Source organism: Saccostrea echinata, unplaced genomic scaffold (genome assembly GCF_033153115.1).
Source record: "Saccostrea echinata isolate AGI-Se365-2 ecotype Australia unplaced genomic scaffold, CSIRO_AGI_Sech_v1 ptg000009l, whole genome shotgun sequence".
Classification (NCBI taxonomy): Eukaryota; Metazoa; Mollusca; class Bivalvia; order Ostreida; family Ostreidae; genus Saccostrea; species Saccostrea echinata.
In genome coordinates this window covers 22,718,624-22,737,206 of record NW_026889758.1, presented here as the reverse complement: position 1 = coordinate 22,737,206, position 18,583 = coordinate 22,718,624, and the positions used below count along the sequence as shown (strand labels likewise).

General features: G+C 33.8%; 1 protein-coding gene across 1 annotated transcript; it reads right to left on the bottom strand.

Annotated features, from left to right (window-relative positions):
* Positions 1–2,640: 2,640 nt before the first annotated feature.
* Positions 2,641–18,434, bottom strand: LOC133182052 (dipeptidyl peptidase 3-like). Its single transcript, XM_061316761.1, has 19 exons — positions 18,418–18,434; positions 16,587–16,750; positions 15,126–15,242; positions 14,321–14,410; positions 13,330–13,455; positions 12,993–13,067; positions 12,670–12,760; positions 11,340–11,485; positions 11,068–11,198; positions 10,877–10,935; positions 10,377–10,571; positions 8,198–8,304; positions 7,850–7,942; positions 7,525–7,587; positions 6,886–7,010; positions 6,550–6,670; positions 5,787–5,966; positions 5,185–5,347; positions 2,641–3,194 (listed from the first exon to the last, which is right to left on the bottom strand). Exons 2-19 carry the CDS (start codon positions 16,740–16,742, stop codon positions 3,055–3,057), a joined length of 2,178 nt encoding a protein of 725 aa, XP_061172745.1. The 5' UTR covers positions 16,743–16,750; positions 18,418–18,434; the 3' UTR covers positions 2,641–3,054.
* Positions 18,435–18,583: the final 149 nt, after the last annotated feature.

Below are 18,583 nucleotides of genomic sequence, written 5' to 3'. Positions count from 1 at the left end.
ACGTACCATTTCTTTGTAATTTTGTCACTACTATTTCCTTTACCGTTACATTCATTCAAAAAGTAATAAATTCAATTACATGTACAAAATTTAATGCTTTGTTAAATTAATGAATTAGTTTACACATTACATTTTAAGCGAAAATAACAATGAAATATGACTACACAATTTATTTGTAAATTAAAGTCAGATTGTGGTATCAGGTATTTTGGATTCATTTTCTCCACAAAGTTTGCCTCTCTACAGAATACAAGTAAAGCAGATCGAACACTTTCAATGTTTTATTCAGTCTATGATATTAGTACCTTACTCTCTCTACATAAAAAAAAAACACTTTAAATGTTCACCTGTTACATTATACATGTATTAAATTTGGAAGTAAGGTTGTAAATGGTGAAAGTATTACTAATGATTTAAATTACATTAAAATAATAGAATATTGTCCTTATCATTAATTCTAAACGTGATTTTGAAAACAAAGTTTTCCTCATGACAATGGTTTGACACTCGAATTCTGACCCGGACCATGAAGAGAGTTTTTCCTACAATATGGCTAAACAGTTGTAACCATGTTGTAGAAATGAAATAGGGTTTCAACTACTATGATCTGTAATCAGATTGTTTTGGAACTTTTTTTACAAAACATATAGGTTTAAGAATTTCTTACAAGTTGCAGTATACGAAGTATGGTCAATAGTTTGCATCCTGCATCATACAGCTTTGGTCAAAGTAAGTCTTGCGGTTATTTAGGAACGAATCTGCTTCAGATCATCTGGAATTGTGTGTAAACATTGCACACCACATTCCAGACATTACTTCTGATGCTGCAAGTGCATTGCATTTTGAGAACATTTCTCTGTTTCTGATGCCGATCAATTGCCAAATAGATACAAGTCTAACATCGAACACACTTTCAAGCATGATAACACTACAGAAACAAAAGATGCTCTGCAGCTGATTTTGCAAGTTATTAGGAAGGTCAGTTCCGGAATTACTATACCTTTAAGATACAACGATAATCTGTAACAACCATATAAAACAGGTCCATTTTCCCGTGTCTACAAAACCTACTTTAATAAGACTTGCAAGAGATATGACATGCACATGTATGTAATGTACTAAATTAAAATACCATGCTGAATGCTGCAAGCTATTGAAATATGTGGAGATAACGAACATTATTCGAGCTCAAAAGTCCATTAAACATTACAAAATAGGAGCAGAGCAAACACGGACCTCTAAGACATCAGAGGTGGGATCAGGTGCAATGGAGGAGTGATCGAGCATCCCCTGCCGACCGGTCACACCCTTGTCATGATCTGGAAATAACGGAATTCAGTGTGTAAATAATGGTCTAACAATTAGTATGAAGAAAGTCAGTCAGCATTTGACTTAATGAAAGACTGTATTTGCTGACAAGGTCATTGTACCGACCATAGAACTTACGAAATGATTACTTTAAACGAGACTGCTGATATTCTTGTCTCATCAACTTGTTTGTCAATAACCTCGTTTTAGAAATTGACAATTCCTACGCTTTATAACACGTTTTCGTCTTTCAAAGTTGTATTCAGGACAGTAACTACCATTCTTTTGGATGCTTCAAGAGACATTTTCTGGATAAGTGATCAAGTAAATTGTTGCTGCAGGTCAATTCGAATGCACCTGTAGCTATGAGACTAGTTCTACAAACTAGCATCTGGTTAGTGGGTGGTAGATACCATCACTCATACTTTGGATACTGTATGTGACCAACATTTAACATACATGAATGTACTTCAATTACAGCTTTGGTCTTATATAAGTGTCAAAAGGAGACAGTATTCATAAATTCACCATTGACCAAGGCTGGATGAAGTTCCAAATTGGTATTTGAAATGCAATCTAACTAGAGAGAATTATATTGGCGGTATTTTTTTGCAGTATTATCTCTAATATATTGATATCATACTTTACAATAATGTTGTTAGAAACTGTATTCAATACAAAGTATCGGTCACTCAGAATGCAGAACATTGATAGTGATTTCGGATAAGATACTCAACATGTTTAACTGAATTTTTTTCCAGCACTTGTTTGTGTGAAAGAAGGCATCAACAGAAAAAAAAATTCACTCCAACATCAATAATAAACCTTAATAAATTTTCTACTTTCAGTGAAAAATATGGAACCCTAAATTAACATAAAATTATATAACTGAAGATATCCTGAATGATTTAAGATATTAATTTCATTTTGTAAAATTAAATTGATGTGCATTAAATTGATGCATGCATCAATTGCATAAAATAGAGCAAAAATTGATTTGATGCACAAATCAATTCCATTGATGAAAGCAGTAATAAATCTGATGCTCACATTGATTCAATTGATGGATCTCATCGATTCAATTTTTAAGCTCAACAATGTTGTGGAATATTTGCTTGAAAAAATTTATTAAGATCTCTGTAGAAATATAATTTGTTGATCTCTTTAATTCAATTGAAGATATCATTAATGAATACTTTAATTAACAACAATTGTGTTTGAGAAAATTAATGCACGAATCAATTCTTTCTTCTTCTTTTTTTGGATATAAACAGAGCAACAAATTAAAAAGACAATAATTAAATGATCATGAACATACAGATGAAAACAATACTGTGTGAGATTCATTTATTTATTTTTTTTTTATGTTTCATGAATGATGATCCACATAATAGGTATTAGTAATTACATTTGTACATGATTTCAGTAACAATTATTCAAAACTCAATAAAGTAGTGATCTGATCCACTTAAAAGGTATTAGTAATTACATTTGTACATGATTTCAGTAACAATTATCAAAATTCAATAAAGTAGTGATCTGATCCACTTAAAAGGTATTAGTAATTACATTTGTACATGATTTCAGTAACAATTATCAAAATTCCACAAAGTTGTGATCTGGTGTCATTTCTGTTTCTGTTTTCACTGGTTACCAAATATTAGTACATGTATATCAAATACAAATAGTTTCATCTCAATATATGGCATTTTCAAATTAAATTTCATAGTGTGCTGCCACCACAGTTTAGTCCGTAAAGTATGGTTTTTCTTTTTCCCATAACTTCATCATTTTGTCTGCGAGATCATCTTCAGGGAACCGATCGACCCAGGATTGGATAAGGCCAGCTGCACTAGAGTCATAGCTCTTCAAGTCAACATTCTCACCTAAAAAATTATTAGTCCAGTACAAATTGTTACTTGAATGATATTTCAAATTTTTCTCTAGAAACCTCAATTTAACTACATTTTATCACTGGAAATCTGCTCTTCAAAAACCTCCTTATAGTGAATGTTGATGTACAGGTAAGTAAACAAGAGGCCCATGGGCCATAATGCTCACCTGAGTAACTATGGCCCTTCTGTTCTTCATAAGCAGATTTTTTTCTTACATATTCTTATGTAAAACTTTGATCATATATTATGGCCCCAACCCAGGGGGTCATGATTTGAACAAACTTCAATCTACACTACCTGAAGATGCCTCCATGTAAATATGACTAAACATGGCTTTACTATTCTTGAGAAGAAGATTTTTAAAGATTTTTCCTATGTATTCCTTTGTAAAAATTTGAATGCCCATTGTGGCCCCAACCTACTCCCAGGAGTTATGATTTGAACAAATTTGAATCTACACTACCTGTAAATGCTTCCTTATAACAGACCTGTTTACCCATAGTGTTGTCTCTCAGTATTTTTTATGAGATTTGTCAGTGAGATTTGGCATTTTCCCGTAAGATTTTACTTTCCATCGATTTTACATATATTACTAGAGAAACCACCGCTTTTTGGCAACCCGACACCACTTAGTGTTTGAAATCCTTCTTTTTTAGCGTCAAACTGAGACAGATCATAACGAAAACTAACTGCTAAAAGTTAAAACGAACGCATTTCGGATTTCCGTATTTTCATTCAAGCAAAACGTGAGACGTATTTAAGGCTCAAAATACGGCGAAATCGTAAGAGTAAACAGGTCTGTTATAAATATGACTAATCAAGGCTTTGCTGTTCCTGTGAAAAAGATTTTTAAAGACTTCTCCTATATACTCCTCTGTTAAACTTTGAATCCCCCATTTCTGTCTGTCTCACCCTTCCCTCAGGGGTCACTGAACAATCTTGAATCTACACTACCTGAGGATGCTTCGACATTAATATGACTAATCATGCCTTTCTGCTCTTGACAAGATTTTTTCAAGAATTTTCCTATATATTCCAATGTAAAACTTTGATCCCCTGATGTGGCCCCACCCTTCCCCCAGGGTTCATGATTTGGACAATCTTGAATCTATACTACCTGAGGATGCTTCTGCAATAATATATCTAATAATGGCTTTGCTGTTTTTGAGAAGAAGATTTTATAAGATATTTCCTATATATTCCTATGTAAAACTTTGACCCCCTCTTGTGACTCCACCCTATTCCTGGGAGTCATGATATGAACAAATTGAATCTACAGTATGTAATGAAGCTCCACGTGAGTTTCATCTTTTCTCGCACAGTGGTTCTCGAGAAATTTTTTTTTTTAAAAAGATGCCATCAAATTTTCAGGAATTCTTAATAACTCCCCTTGAAAGAGAGAGTGGTGCTTCCTGTGAACAAACTTAAAATTCCCTTCACCCAAGAATGCTTTGTGGCAAGTTTAATTGAAATTGGCTCAGTGGTTCTTAAGAAGAAGTTGAAAATGTGAAAAGTTTACAGACAACACACAGATGTCAGACACTCTTCAATCAGAAAAGCTCACTTGAGCCTTCAGCTCAGGCCCCAGGATCGTGAAACAGTTTTAGACTTTAAATCAAAATTTCAGTCATCATAAAATGATTATTTATTAGAAATTGATTCTTGAAAATTAAAATTAACAGCATGAAAGGGAAACAAGCTTTAAATTACATTTAAAAATTTCATGTGCTTTCTATCGTAGAAATTTAAGACAAGTGACATATATTGACTTAAGTCTAAGACTGCTTCATGAAGGCAAGGTGAGCTAAAAATCTAGTTGCAAAATAAAAGTATCAATGCCCATTAAACTTGAGAGGTTCAACTCAACAATTAAACTTGTATATGACATTATCATAAAACTTAAGTGATTTAACTTTACCATTAGAGAAGCATAACTGACAAAGTACCGTAAGAATTCATATATATACTTGACTTCTGATACCTTGTACAACAGTGTTGTGTTGAACAAACATCCTTCTTGGCTGTTTTCTATCAAGAACAATACTGCGAAGACTCAGAAAGTGTGGTTCATCTCGATCATGAACATCGGAGTAGTAGTCATACATCTTCTTTCCTGATTCCACATCTCCCACAGATTTGTAGACCTGTAGATAAAATCAACTAGAACTGTGCTAACAGAACTAATACCCGAGAAAGGACACATTTCAAAACGGCTTAAAATAAAATCTGTCGTGGTTAAAAAATTATAATATTATATAAAATTATATAAATTATATGTGTATGTGGGGGGGGGGGGGGGTATGATTTAAAAAAAACATATCAAACAGTTTACTTATACTACCTTAAATGGCTAAAAAAAAAAAAAAATCATATTTTTAGGAGGATCTTTTGGATAATTTGTTGACCCCCCTCCCTTCTCTAAACACACACATACACATACAAAAGAATTCTGGATGGGTATACTGTATACTGAAACACTACATCCCTCCTAGCTGTGTGCTAGTGACAGTTTAGCTATCAGACATTCTGTTCTGTTGATCACCCAGCATCCATAACTGATTTGAATTTCAAATGATATGGTACCTGCAATTTTTTCAAAAACTTCCCAATGGCAGGCTTGCCAACACCAATAATTTTGGACCTGTCTAGTTTCAGTAGAATGTCTTCTTTCCCATCATCCCCAGTTGTCTTAGTGATAGTCACAAGACCTTGACCTGCTTCCAGCATCACCCTCAGGATACAAAACCTGGCCTGCATATGTGCCTGTAAGGTCAATGTACTCAGTCTCAGTGATTTTTTTCTCTTTCAATTAAGATAACCATCTCACATAGGTACATCAAATTTTAAAAAATCCTAATATTTTAGTTTTAACGAGTGAAAAAATGCTCTCATTTAAGGTTAATTGACCTTCTGATAAGAGAAATAACTCTCACTAAAATAAAAGACTATTATTGTAAAGTGAAAAGACCATTTCTGTAAAAATTGTGAAACACTGAATTATAGATTTCATTTAGAAAATTTGCTTTAAAGCAAAGTTTTATAGGACAATGAACTTTAAGGGAGAACGACCTCCCCTTTTTTAATTATATTTTCTGTTATGGTCACAATTAATTAACAGATGGAGATAAAAAAATGAAGTTTAAGCCTATGGAGTATGTACAGTGTACCCTATGGTGCAAAATGTAAGGCATATCATTGAAGTCAATATTTAATCAGAAAACATTTTGAATTAACAATATGGAGTTATTTGTCTTTGCAGAAGGCATTCCAACTTAAATCATTGATTCAATTGTTTCTCTGTTACAAACTGGTAGTTGACAGATTGATAAAGGCCAAAATCTTTTACCTGTCTCCATGCTCGAGTCTCAGGTGAGTAAAATTCAAGAGCAAGCAGACCAGATCTAGCCATAATTAACCAATTGACATAAATTATATCATCTGCTGTTTCATCTTTAAAACCAAATATCCTGCAAAAAACATGACATGCAATTAATATGCGTGTTGACACAGAATAAACAAGCATTTTGACAGTATTGCATATGCAATATTGAGTCCCCAACTGGCCTGCATTGTCTAGATTCCCTACAAAATTAAGGCAAGAGAAAATTTATTAATAGATGTCTTGGATATGATCCAGATGGATTATTTAAAGTAACAATTAAGTCTCAAATAACCTTCTCACCTGAGTGCATCTGTACTGAGACACAGATAGATTCCAACACATTCTGCTCTACATTCCTCATAGGAAGAGGATATTGTGGAAAATCTGCTGTCCCAGGTTTCATTTTCATTGTAACACTCTGTAATCTGTAATAGGTAACAAAAGTAACATTTCTTAAAAATTTGTAAAACATATTCCATTTTTTTTTACAGCATTTATTTAAGGAATAACTGTCTAATTTTTTGGTTTCATGATGTGATCAATCAATTGGCTTGTGTGATAATTTGCATAAACGCCAAAGGCGTTTATGCATAAAATTATCACGTAAGCCAATCGATTGATCATCGTCATTAAACCAAAAAATCTGACAGTTATTCCTTATATTTACATGCTCTTGATTCTGCAAATTCGCGTGCTACAAGCCCCGCTTCTGTCTCTATTTGTCCCACCCCGCATGTGATTTTTTTTCACCACGCCTATCGATGAACCAGTAGATTTATGTAGAAATAAAATATTTTTACTATTTGAAATTGTATTTTGGACAAAGACATTGGAAATGTAAATATAACTGTATATTAATGATTTTTTTTTTTTCTCAAGAGGGAGAAGGCAATCTGATTTCATTATTTTAAGTTCTGGTCATTTTTCCCAACTAACTACCTTTTGGTTTGTTTCTGGATTTTCAACAGATTCTTGGTCAAAATTGTAGGTTCCATCCTCATTCTGAAAAATTGACATATGTGCCGTTTAATAGCACCAGCTTAATTAAGTATCATTTCTAACGTCTAACTTAGTTATGGTCAAAGACTAAAATATAAATCATAATGCTACAGTTCTGTAACTAAAGTTCTAACTATAAAAAACATATAACATAGACTCATGTAAACCTCTGATGCCCAAGAAGGTCAAAAATTTCTTTTTTGGAAAGTCTAAAATATTTGATATTTTAGCTTTAAGTCAACAGAATCACAAAATTAATGTGTACCTTGATGAACAACTTTCCGCTACCATGTCCCAGTAACTCATGGAGACCAACCTGTACCTCAAATGCCTGGATTTTTAACTTCACAAAGAGCTCCTTTAATGTTAAATGCAAATTTACAGTCACACAAAAATATCTATAAGTGTATATAATTACAAAAATTTATTCATGAACTGTAAAAAGTTTTAATGTTTTTTTTTATAAGAATAATGTACTGACAGATTTAAAAAAAATTGAACGATGCATGAAATAATATACATGTATGTAAATTAATGTCCTACACATACTCAATTTATTTAAACTACTTTAACAATGAAAGCAACATTTCATTCAAATCAATTTTTTTCTGACCTTGTCTTCCTCATCCAGGAAGCTAACTTTGTCTTCTTTATATCCAGCAATGAGCACATTACCAAGGGAGACATTCTTAAATCCTTCATCCTGTCTGATGTCATCATCTACAATATTGAAAAAAGTGAGAAAATGTCCACTATACAATACAAGATCTGAAAATAATGCAGACAAAGCAGATCCAATACTGGTCAAATTCACACCCCTTCCTAAGAATCCACCAAATGAAATGTTGAATCCCAACAACCAAAACTTCTAAATACATAGGCAAGGTAAAACAGACACACACCGACAATGCAATAACAAAACAAGACTGGTTGGTAAGTAACACCTACATGTAGGGCAGGATAAAAACAAGAGGCCAATGGGCCACAATGCTCATCAGAGTTACTATGACCTTTCTGTTCCACCTCAGCAGATTTGTCCCTATCTATTCCTTAGAAAAATTAGAATCACATATTGCGGCCCTATACTACCCCACCTCACCCTTGGGAGGCATGATTTGAACAAATTTGAATCTACACTACCTGAGGATGCTTCCATATATTATAGATATGACTAATATTGGTTTTGCTGTTCTTGAGAAAAAGATTTTTAAAAGATTTTCCCTATATATTCCTATGTAAAACTTTTATCACCATAGTTGCCCCAGCCTACCCCAAGGGGGACACGATTTGAACAAACTTTTTTTTCTGTACCAAGTTTGGTTGAATTTGGCCCAGTGATTCTCAAGAAGAAGATGACAATGTGAAAAGTTTACGACAGCAATGACAACAATGGACAGATTTGGATGAGAAAAGTTCACTTGAGCCTTCAGCTCAGGTGAGGTAAACCCAAGGGCCTTGAATCGCTCTTCTGATAAACTGTACAACCTATCACTTCTATCTGAAGCCTCTAAGTATCCTGTATATTTAGATAAAGCCTTGAAATTCCAAAGGTAGGTCATCATGACCTACATTTTAGATGAAACACTCTGAGAACCCAAGATGATTCTAAGCCAATTAGTACCTGAGACATTTTTTGAAGATCCAAAATGCATCAACTTACTAAGTTTTATGATCATACGCCTTAAAATGTCCAAAATATGCCTCTAAAATGCTTTGAAATCGAATGCCTGCAAAGTTCAAAAAGTAGGTCACTGTGACCTACCTTTTGATAAATATGTTTTATGGCCCAAAGATGCATCAGCTTACAAGATTTAATGATACTAAACCTCTCAGTATTCGAATTAATGACCTTAATTGTTTTGAAAAAGATTAGCCATAAAATTCAAAAAGTAGGTCAAGGTGATCTATTTTTTAGTCAACATACTCCAAGGACCCAAGATGCATCAACTGACAAAGTTTGATGATCATAGGCCTTAAATTGTTCAAAATATGCCTCTAAATCATTTTGAAAAAGAATGGCCTCAAAAAGTAGGTCACTGTGACCATTGAAAATTTATGGCTGCAATAAGTAGGTCACCGTGACCTACTTTTGAGTCAACATGATATGAGGTCCTTAGATGCATCAACTGACAAGATTTGATGATTCTAGTCCTTATAGTGAGCAAAATATCAACATTTTAATAAAATGTAATTTTTGGTCAACTTTGAAGTGACCTTGAGACCACGCCCTTTTCCCAATGGTGTTGCCTTGAACTATTTTTAATCTACAACATATCCTCAACCTTTTGTGTGAGTTTGGTGATAATCTGCCCAGTGGTTCTTGAGAAGAAGATTTTTTAGCAACCAGTACTTTTGGTTTTATTTATATAATTATCTCCCCTTGTTTAAGGGTCACAACCCTAGTTTTAGTATAAACGAGAGCCCTTGGGCCAAGGATACCCTGTGACAAATTTGACAATAATTGGCCAAGGGGTTCTTGAGTTATTGCCCATATTCTAAAAAGTTTACACACACCGCACAAACGGCCATAGCATTAGCTCTTTGTTCCTTTGGCTCAGAAGAGCTAAAAAGTACAACTGAATTTAGCTAAAAAGTACTCCAGCAGTGTTCTTAAACAAAGCACTTAAGCTACATTTTTCAGCAAGGTAAGATTTTTTTTATTTTCAAGTAATCTGCCTTGAACTAACACCAAGATTAAGTTCAACATCGTTTTAATGCTGCAAAATCATGCTACTGTTAACAATTATGTAAAGAAAAAGGTATTCAAAAACTTAGCTGGATTAACATCTTACAGTTTGGAATGTTGATTCCAGCAGGAATACCAGATCCACCAAATGTCAGGACATCCAGGGAGGTGAAGTCCGGACGCAAGAACTTGTCTTTCTCAAATGCAGCAGGCCAAGGCAGGAGTGGCAGTAGGTGTTCTGCTTGATTGACCAGCTCTGTAAACTTGGCACTCATCTCCTTGTTTACAACAGCCACAAATCCTGTACATATTTTGCATAGAGTGTCAGGCACATACATGGTTTTAAATTGGCTAAAAAATGGAATCAAGAGGGATACCCTGGGAACTTATACTGGATATGTTATTTATAGGTTGCTCAATCACCATTCACTGGCAGGTTTTTTTCCCAAAAGGGGTGTGGTATTGGGTTTGGGGGATTGGTGTTAAACAACAAAGCAAAATATTAGCAAAATTCATAGCATTAATAAAATTGTTTAATTAAATTACATTGCGTGCAGTAATTATATATTATATTTAAAATGAATACACTTAGATAGAAATTGATACCTTCGAATTCACCACGTACTCCAAATGGGTCTCTGTAAGACTCAATGAATCCAATGTACCTGTCAAAGAGAACAGTTTATACATTACTGCCTGAGACATCAACATCAATCTTCTATGGATGTTTTCACCCACCCATATGTGGGAACACTGTATCATAAGAAAGCAAAATGAAAAATTTTTGAAGACCCTACGTTTCAACAATTGGCCCCTTGTTTTTGATCCAGTGTCGAGAACCCTCTTTGTGTTCAGGTATAGAACCTGTGGTAAAGGACTGAATGTATGAACTCAGCATCTTCTTCTCTGTCTCATTGGCAGCATATTTCTGTAAGTATAACACTGAATTTTTCTCAATTCAATTGACTTTAAAAGCATTGAAAAATAATGATGTTACAATATGAATATAAACTTCTGATTATCTATTCAACATGAATAATAACTTCTGTAATAAATTACATCACCATACCATAGCTTTGGTCAGATTTTCCACAACTAAGGCCATCAGATCAGAGTAATCTCCCCTGGTGACCTTAAAGACACATGGTTTTCCGGTTTCTTTAGGTGTAAACTCATGTGAACCCAGTATAGACCCACAACCTGGCACATCACCTTCTGTCAATGTGTAAACATTACCATAAAGGAACAGGTACATTAATTAAACAAAGGCATGCACAAACACAATTGCACCTGTATGACAGTGAGTGTATACATACAAATCAATACAAATCTTTTATATTTTCAAAATACTACACACATTTAGATCATTAAACAACAAACAATATTGTAAATTCACTATTTTTTAGTAAAACCCTGCAAACATCTTTTTTTTAAAAAATTTGCTAGCGGTCCTCTGAATTTCAATCAAGAACTCTTTAATTTACAGGAGCAAGAAAAGTGCCTGATCCAGATTAAAATCTAGAAATTAAACCCATTCAAAAGTTTTACATAGACCACTGAAAAAATTGGATTTAAAAAATATTTTTAAAAGTATAGCAATAACCATGATGTTGTATATGACTGTAAATAACTTTAAACAATTTCTAATCCAGTTCAAATTCACAAAATTTATGCTGTTACTTCAACAATGAGGGTAACCGTTGTATTATAAATAAGTGCAGATTTAAATTTATTTGTAAAAATGAGGGTGAAAAGAAGATAAGCAATTTCGAGTACAGTATTCATTATGATTTAAGCCAATTAATTCACAGTTTAATATTACTGATTTTTTTTTAAATTAATAAAAAAAATAGAGAATTCTGTAAGGATGATTCATTTGAAAGATTTTTATATCAATGTCTTATTACTAGATTTTGTTGATTAGTAAAGATTTTCTTTTTTTTTTAAAGGAAATTATTTCAAAACAATTCCTGCACTTTTTTAGTCAATATGAACCTTCTAGTCCTCATATGATGTTTAGAAAGAATTTTAAGATATAGTATGGTGCCTTACTGCTGAGGAGTGTATTATGATTGTACGACCTCTTGGCTTTTTTTTTTTATACAATTACACCATTTTAAGGACAGGTTGTTTCTTTACCAAAAAACGGTCGATTTGTCAACAAGGTTCTAATCAAACCTTAAAATTATCTTCTAGGGTCTATGAATATAAATTTTTAGCAGTTTTTGCTACTGTATTTACATTTATGTGTTAACCAGGTTGATTCATAAAATTAATGAATCAATATGGGATTATAACAAATAGGTCCCATTAAGGATTTTCCATATGACATTAAAGATTTGATGGACTCTGCTGTTTCAAACTTTCTGTCTTGGTATTTATCATTGTTAAGGACTGACCTGCAGTGGAAGAGCTGGCTAACCTCACTTCATAACAGACTTTATCTCCCTCCTTTGTTTTAAACAACCTTGTATTATAGGGACTGATATCCTAAAATTTATAGCATTCTCATGTGATATATAATAACAATAATAATAATATTTAAATATTTACAATGTGTTTGCTATTCAAAGCATTAACTTTATTTTCTTTATTCTATGCAGATGCATGTATTATTCAAATCAAAGTGCAATCTTCTCAAATATATTTATAAGCTTTCTACACCTGCTGTAATAGCATGAGCTTCCATATTTATAAGCATGACAAAAGATGATAATCTAACCTTGGCACTCATGAATTCTTGGGCCACTTTAGCATCTTCTATATCACAGTTACTGGAGAAATATGTTGTGATGCCCTGTGAACAGCAAAAGCAGTAATAAATATAATTACCGTTAAATGCTTTTCATGAAGTTAAGAGCCATATAAAGTGTGCTAAGGATTCAAACATCAGGTAACCATACAAATCTATCTGGTACATGTATAGCATTTCAAAGACTTGGTATGATTTATAGCAAAAAACTAGAGGCAATTTCCTAGCATGATCAGATATCTAAAAATTTTACAGCCTATTTCTGTGGGTTTTTTTTTTAATTTGTATATTTTCTATGTTTGCTGACCTTCTTGCCTAAGCCTAGTTCCCTAAGTCTGTCCTCTAGAGAGTACATTCTCTCCGACACTTCTTTCCATAAACCCGAGATTTCTGTGGCTACTTTGCTGCTCATCAAAATCTTCTCAAATTTCTCCTGTCATAAACAAATTTCTTACTTAAGTCAAACATTCTCTTGCAAATCTAACAATATAGTAATCATTTAAATAACAAATTTAACAAACAATCAATCCTTTAGTTACATTGGAATCTGGATGGTATAGGTATTAGATAAACCTGAGACTACTCCAATTACAGTAAAACATGCTTATAGCAGAGTGTCAGGGACAAACAAATTTGATTCATTTACAATATAAACGTAATTTGTTATTACATCCAATAAGTTCATGATATATTTAACAACTACAGGGAATGAAAATCTTTTCACTGTAAGCATGTTCATTGCAAATGTGTTTCACAGTATAAACCATGTACATTGTATTGCAGGTAAATTGCAGCTGTTTTTTTTCTATTTTAAGATAGTTTACTTTACAACATGCTTGATAAATTTCATTGTTCCTACTGTGGCCTCAAAACATGGTCACTTGGGATGTGCAATAAATAAGTCCTCCTATTGCCCTATCATGGCTCCTATGACCAATGTTTGAACAAAATTAAGTCTGCTATGTTCAGTGTATAAAGATGCTTGCATTTTAAATTGAAAATAGTTTAATACTTAATTTAAATCACTACTAAGGCACCAACCTTTCTTCATAGGCCATTTTAAACAAACTTTATAGAAGATGCTACATCTAATAGAATAAGATGATAGAAATTGATAAAGGATAAAATTTGATCACAAAAGTTCATATCAGCATCTGTATCAGATGAGCTAAAATTTTAAACATGTATTACATGTATTACTGTATTTTATGTAAAGGAAATGACATGTCCTACCACATGGGTGAAATGAATAAAGATATATTTCCTAATTTGATGAATTTTTAGAACAATTTACTTACTTTTGGAAGGTTTGGGATAATTTTGCTATCCCCAAATGCTTTGTAGTTCCCTGCATTGGACAAAAACCCAGCTGCATAAGTTAGAAATGCCTGAAAAAGTAGATTTGTCATCAAGATTTTTCTTCAAAACAGCATACACAATAATACAAATGCTACATATATAAGAAACCTGTCAAATTACATTAAAACAGAGCAAAACAGGAAAAATAATATGTATATGACTCTTTGCCATAGGTCTCAAAAAAAGGCATGTGGATAACATCCCTCTTCAATATTAAATAGTGCTTTGCTGCTTTGAGAAACTTACCTGGAACTCCTCATTGGTAATCCCTTGTGCCTCTGCTGCTGAATAACTTACCTGGATCTCCTTATTTTTGGTGATTCTTTTTGACTATGCTGCTGAATAACTTACCTGGAACTCTTCTATGGTGATCTCTGCTTCTGCTGCTGAATAACTTACCTGGACCTCCTTTTTTGGTGATTCCTTTTGACTATGCTGCTGAATAACTTACCTGGAACTCCTCTAAGGTCATCCCTTCTGCCTCTGCTGCTGAATAAATTACCTGGTACTCCTCAAGGTGATCACTTTTGCCTCTGCTGCTGAATAAGTTACCTGGAACTCCTCTTTGGTGATCCCTGCCTCTGCTGCCGAATAACTTACCTGGAACTCCTCTTTGGTGATCCCTGCCTCTGCTGCTGAATAAGTTACCTGGAACTCCTCTTTGGTGATCCCTGCCTCTGCTGCCGAATAACTTACCTGGAACTCCTCTTTGGTGATCCCTGCCTCTGCTGCTGAATAACTTACCTGGAACTCCTCTTTGGTGATCCCGTTTGCCTCTGCTGATGACTGAAGTTCCTCTAAACTCTGACCTCTGAAGAGTTTGTGAAAGAGTAGAAATATTCCTGGGGACTCAGGAGAGGTCTAAAAACAGGCAACATTTTAAAGATGACATTTTTAGAATAAAATTATTTATGAAGAAACTTTTGATAAAAAGAGCCAGAAGTCTCTGATGAGACTGTAGGTCTACTGGTTAAAAAAAGTCTGGTTTAGACAGACATATTCTCAATCTGAAGAAAATTGGTGCACAAACATCTCTTTCAAGCTTCTAGTCAAGATGTGACAAGTTAAACATATATTATTTCAAAAGAGAGAAACGGAATGCTTTAGATACGTGTAATTTCTGAAATAGGATTTTTCAAACCTAATACACAGAATCATGCATGAAGAAGAACCTTCATCTATTTAAATTTGATTAAACTATAGAAGGAGAAACATTATGATTTTCAAGACATTGCTACCTTCAGCAATATGGAATAAAATAGATTCTTCCATAAGTATCAGTAGTACCAAAATCCTTCAATGAAACTGAAAATATTTACATTTGCCAATGTCTTTCCTTATACAACAATACAAAATAAATTGACATTTAATTTTCAATGACATAAAGTTGGTCACGTGATCAAACTTTCGTGCATATGAAAAGCAAACCACACGAGACTTTGGAAGGTCTAGACTGTAACGTCACATGACATCGCACAAGTACATTATGTGCATTTCCATAACAAAGTCTAAATAGTGAATATTTTTCTGTGTAACAAATAAAAATAAAATATAAATATAAGAAATAAAATATCATTTTTTAGAGTTTCACCGGGATATGACATGAAGTTGGTACGTGATCAATTCTACTATAACGCCCTTCCAACATTAAAGGATTTGATCACGTGACCAAATTCATGTCATATCCCAATGAAACTCTAAAAATGATATTTTATTCCTTAAACGAATGCACAAAAAACTCAAAGAATGTAGCTGAAATCTATTCTATTATCAGTATCAGTGCATTCATCATCCATAATTTTATCTATGTCCAAGGTTGTCCCTAAGAATTGAAATAGAAGAGGACATTTAAAAAGTACCGGTAGAAGGGGTCTTGGGTTTCTCCCTTAATGGGGAGTTTTAATAGGAGGAATACCAAAATAATCCGGGGATTACATCATTATAGGCAGGGAAATTCCCTGGCCCCCAGGTCTTAAGGACAATCCTGTATGTTTGACTAAAAATGAAGGTAAATAGCATTTTGATGGATAAACAACTAGACAAATGGGGGATAGATGGATGAAGGACAATCTTCAATCAGAATAGTCACTTGAACTTTGGCTCAGGTTACTAACACTTCAAGACATTTTATGTATTCATTTGTCCAAATGAAATTTCACTAATGACATTCTAATATTTGTCTATGTATGATAAGAATATAAATACCTGAATAAAGCAGATTAGACCCCCATACCAGGAGGCCTGTGAGATGTAATGTGCATACAATTTCTCCTGACTGGTTAAGCCATTGAATGCTGTCTGACAGTCCAAAAGAGCTATCTTTGTCTCCGAAGGCAAAACATACAAAGACACATCTGTCATTCTTCTTCCTGAAATGAGCAATGATCTTTACCATATAATACTTTATTTTTTTCCAGTTTTTAACTTTACAATCATTTTGCTATATGATACTTGCAACATCTGGTTTTAAGCAGACTGACAAAGTATTCCATTATTTTAACTCAGATACATATAGCCACTGATTCCTCTAACATAGCATGGTATACAATGTGGACTTCAAATATTTCATTATCTTTTCTCCATTCATGCTCTGAAATTTCTAACCAATACAAGAGGCCCACGGGCCTTATAGGTCACCTGAGTATCATGTATCAACATTGCCCTGAGTCCTGCCCTAACACCAGAACCTTGATCCAGGGGATATAAAATTCACAATTTTGGAAGAGGCACCCTTACTCATCATAACTATACTCTTAGTTCATCGGCTTAATACCCAGGAGAAAAGGAGAAGATTTTCAAAGATTTATTGCATTTTTTACAAAGTAATTATTAGAGCCCCGCGCTAACACCAAAACCCCAACCCATGGGCCATGAAATTCACACTTTTGGAAGAGGCACCCTTACTCATCATAACTATGTATTCAGTTTGTTTGCTAAATACCCTGGATCAAAAAAGAAGATATTTAAAGAAATAATGCATTTTCACTATATATTCAACAGAGCCCCGCTCTAGCACCAGAACCCCTGACCCTGGGGCCATGAATTTCACAATTTTGGTAGAGGACTCAATGCTTATTACAATGATGCCAAGAGTTTGACTGGTTGATGTCCAAGATAAAGAAGAAGATTTTTAAAGATTGCATTAATTTTAGTGGTTTTTGCTCCACCTCTCAGGCCCCAGGGGGGCAGGGGCTATGAATTTCACAATTTTGTTCCCCTTCACCCATAGATGCCTTATGTCAAAATTGGTTGAAATTGGTTGAGCGGTTTCAGAGAAGAAGCTGAAAATGTTCAAATGTTAACGCACGACAGACGACGCACGTCGACGAACGAACAAAACAGATAACAATAGGTCACCTGAGTAAACTCAGGTGACTTAATAATGACATCTGTCCAAAAATTTTAAAATCTTGTATTAATTTACAAATACAAATATTTTATTGGCACAAACACAATTACAGTAATTGGTAAAGGCCCATACAGAACATATTAATAAGCATAATAATACAGTAGAACACAACTAGAATACAAACAATCGGTGTAGCAAATAATTTATAAATGTAGAAACAAAAAATGGATACAGATTCATCGAACTGCTCAATTTGGTTCATAAATGCCACCATTCATAATATTTTTGAATATTTTTATGTTTACGTGAATTAAGTTCAACATAGTTAATGTGCCTGAAAAGTTTAAACCGAATCTGTTTGGCGATGTGGAGAACATCAAACCCCCCCCCCTTCCCAGAATCAAATGTCGTCCCCTAAAATAAATACTAACTACAAATAAACAAAAAATAAATTTTCTAAGTACATTTGCCGTGGTTATAGATTTTTATTATATGTGAGACATCAGTATGTACACTGTTTTTGGTCTGCGCTGTGATCTTGCCACATGTAAGGTATCTATGTACAGGTATCCAACTGCTGAACTGTATAATTTAAATTAATGTGAAGATACACTGCTAGAGTGACAACTTACCTCCCATGGGATACCAACGAACAAAGAAAAAAGACTGCTGTTTTTTTTTTCTTACCTTGGTTCGTTTTTTCCCTATAAAATGCCGGTTGCAACGACGCGATCTCAGTCCTACTTTCACTCTGAATTTGTCAAGGGACACAAAAAACTGCACTTCCGGTACATGTGAACGGTCTGTTTACTTCGTCGTCACGATTGCATATGTTCAGAATTTGGAAGTTAAA

Bases quoted from the DNA above. Each gene is read 5' to 3' on its own strand.
- LOC133182052 (XM_061316761.1), bottom strand. From the start codon at position 16,742: ATGACAGATGTGTCTTTGTATGTTTTGCCTTCGGAGACAAAGATAGCT. The intron at 7,943-8,197 runs GTCAGAAAAAAA...TTAACATTAAAG, and splicing joins TCCTGGATGAGGAAGACAAG to GAGCTCTTTGTGAAGTTAAA. The intron at 5,967-6,549 runs GTAAAAGATTTT...TTGACCTTACAG, and splicing joins AGACTCGAGCATGGAGACAG to GCACATATGCAGGCCAGGTT.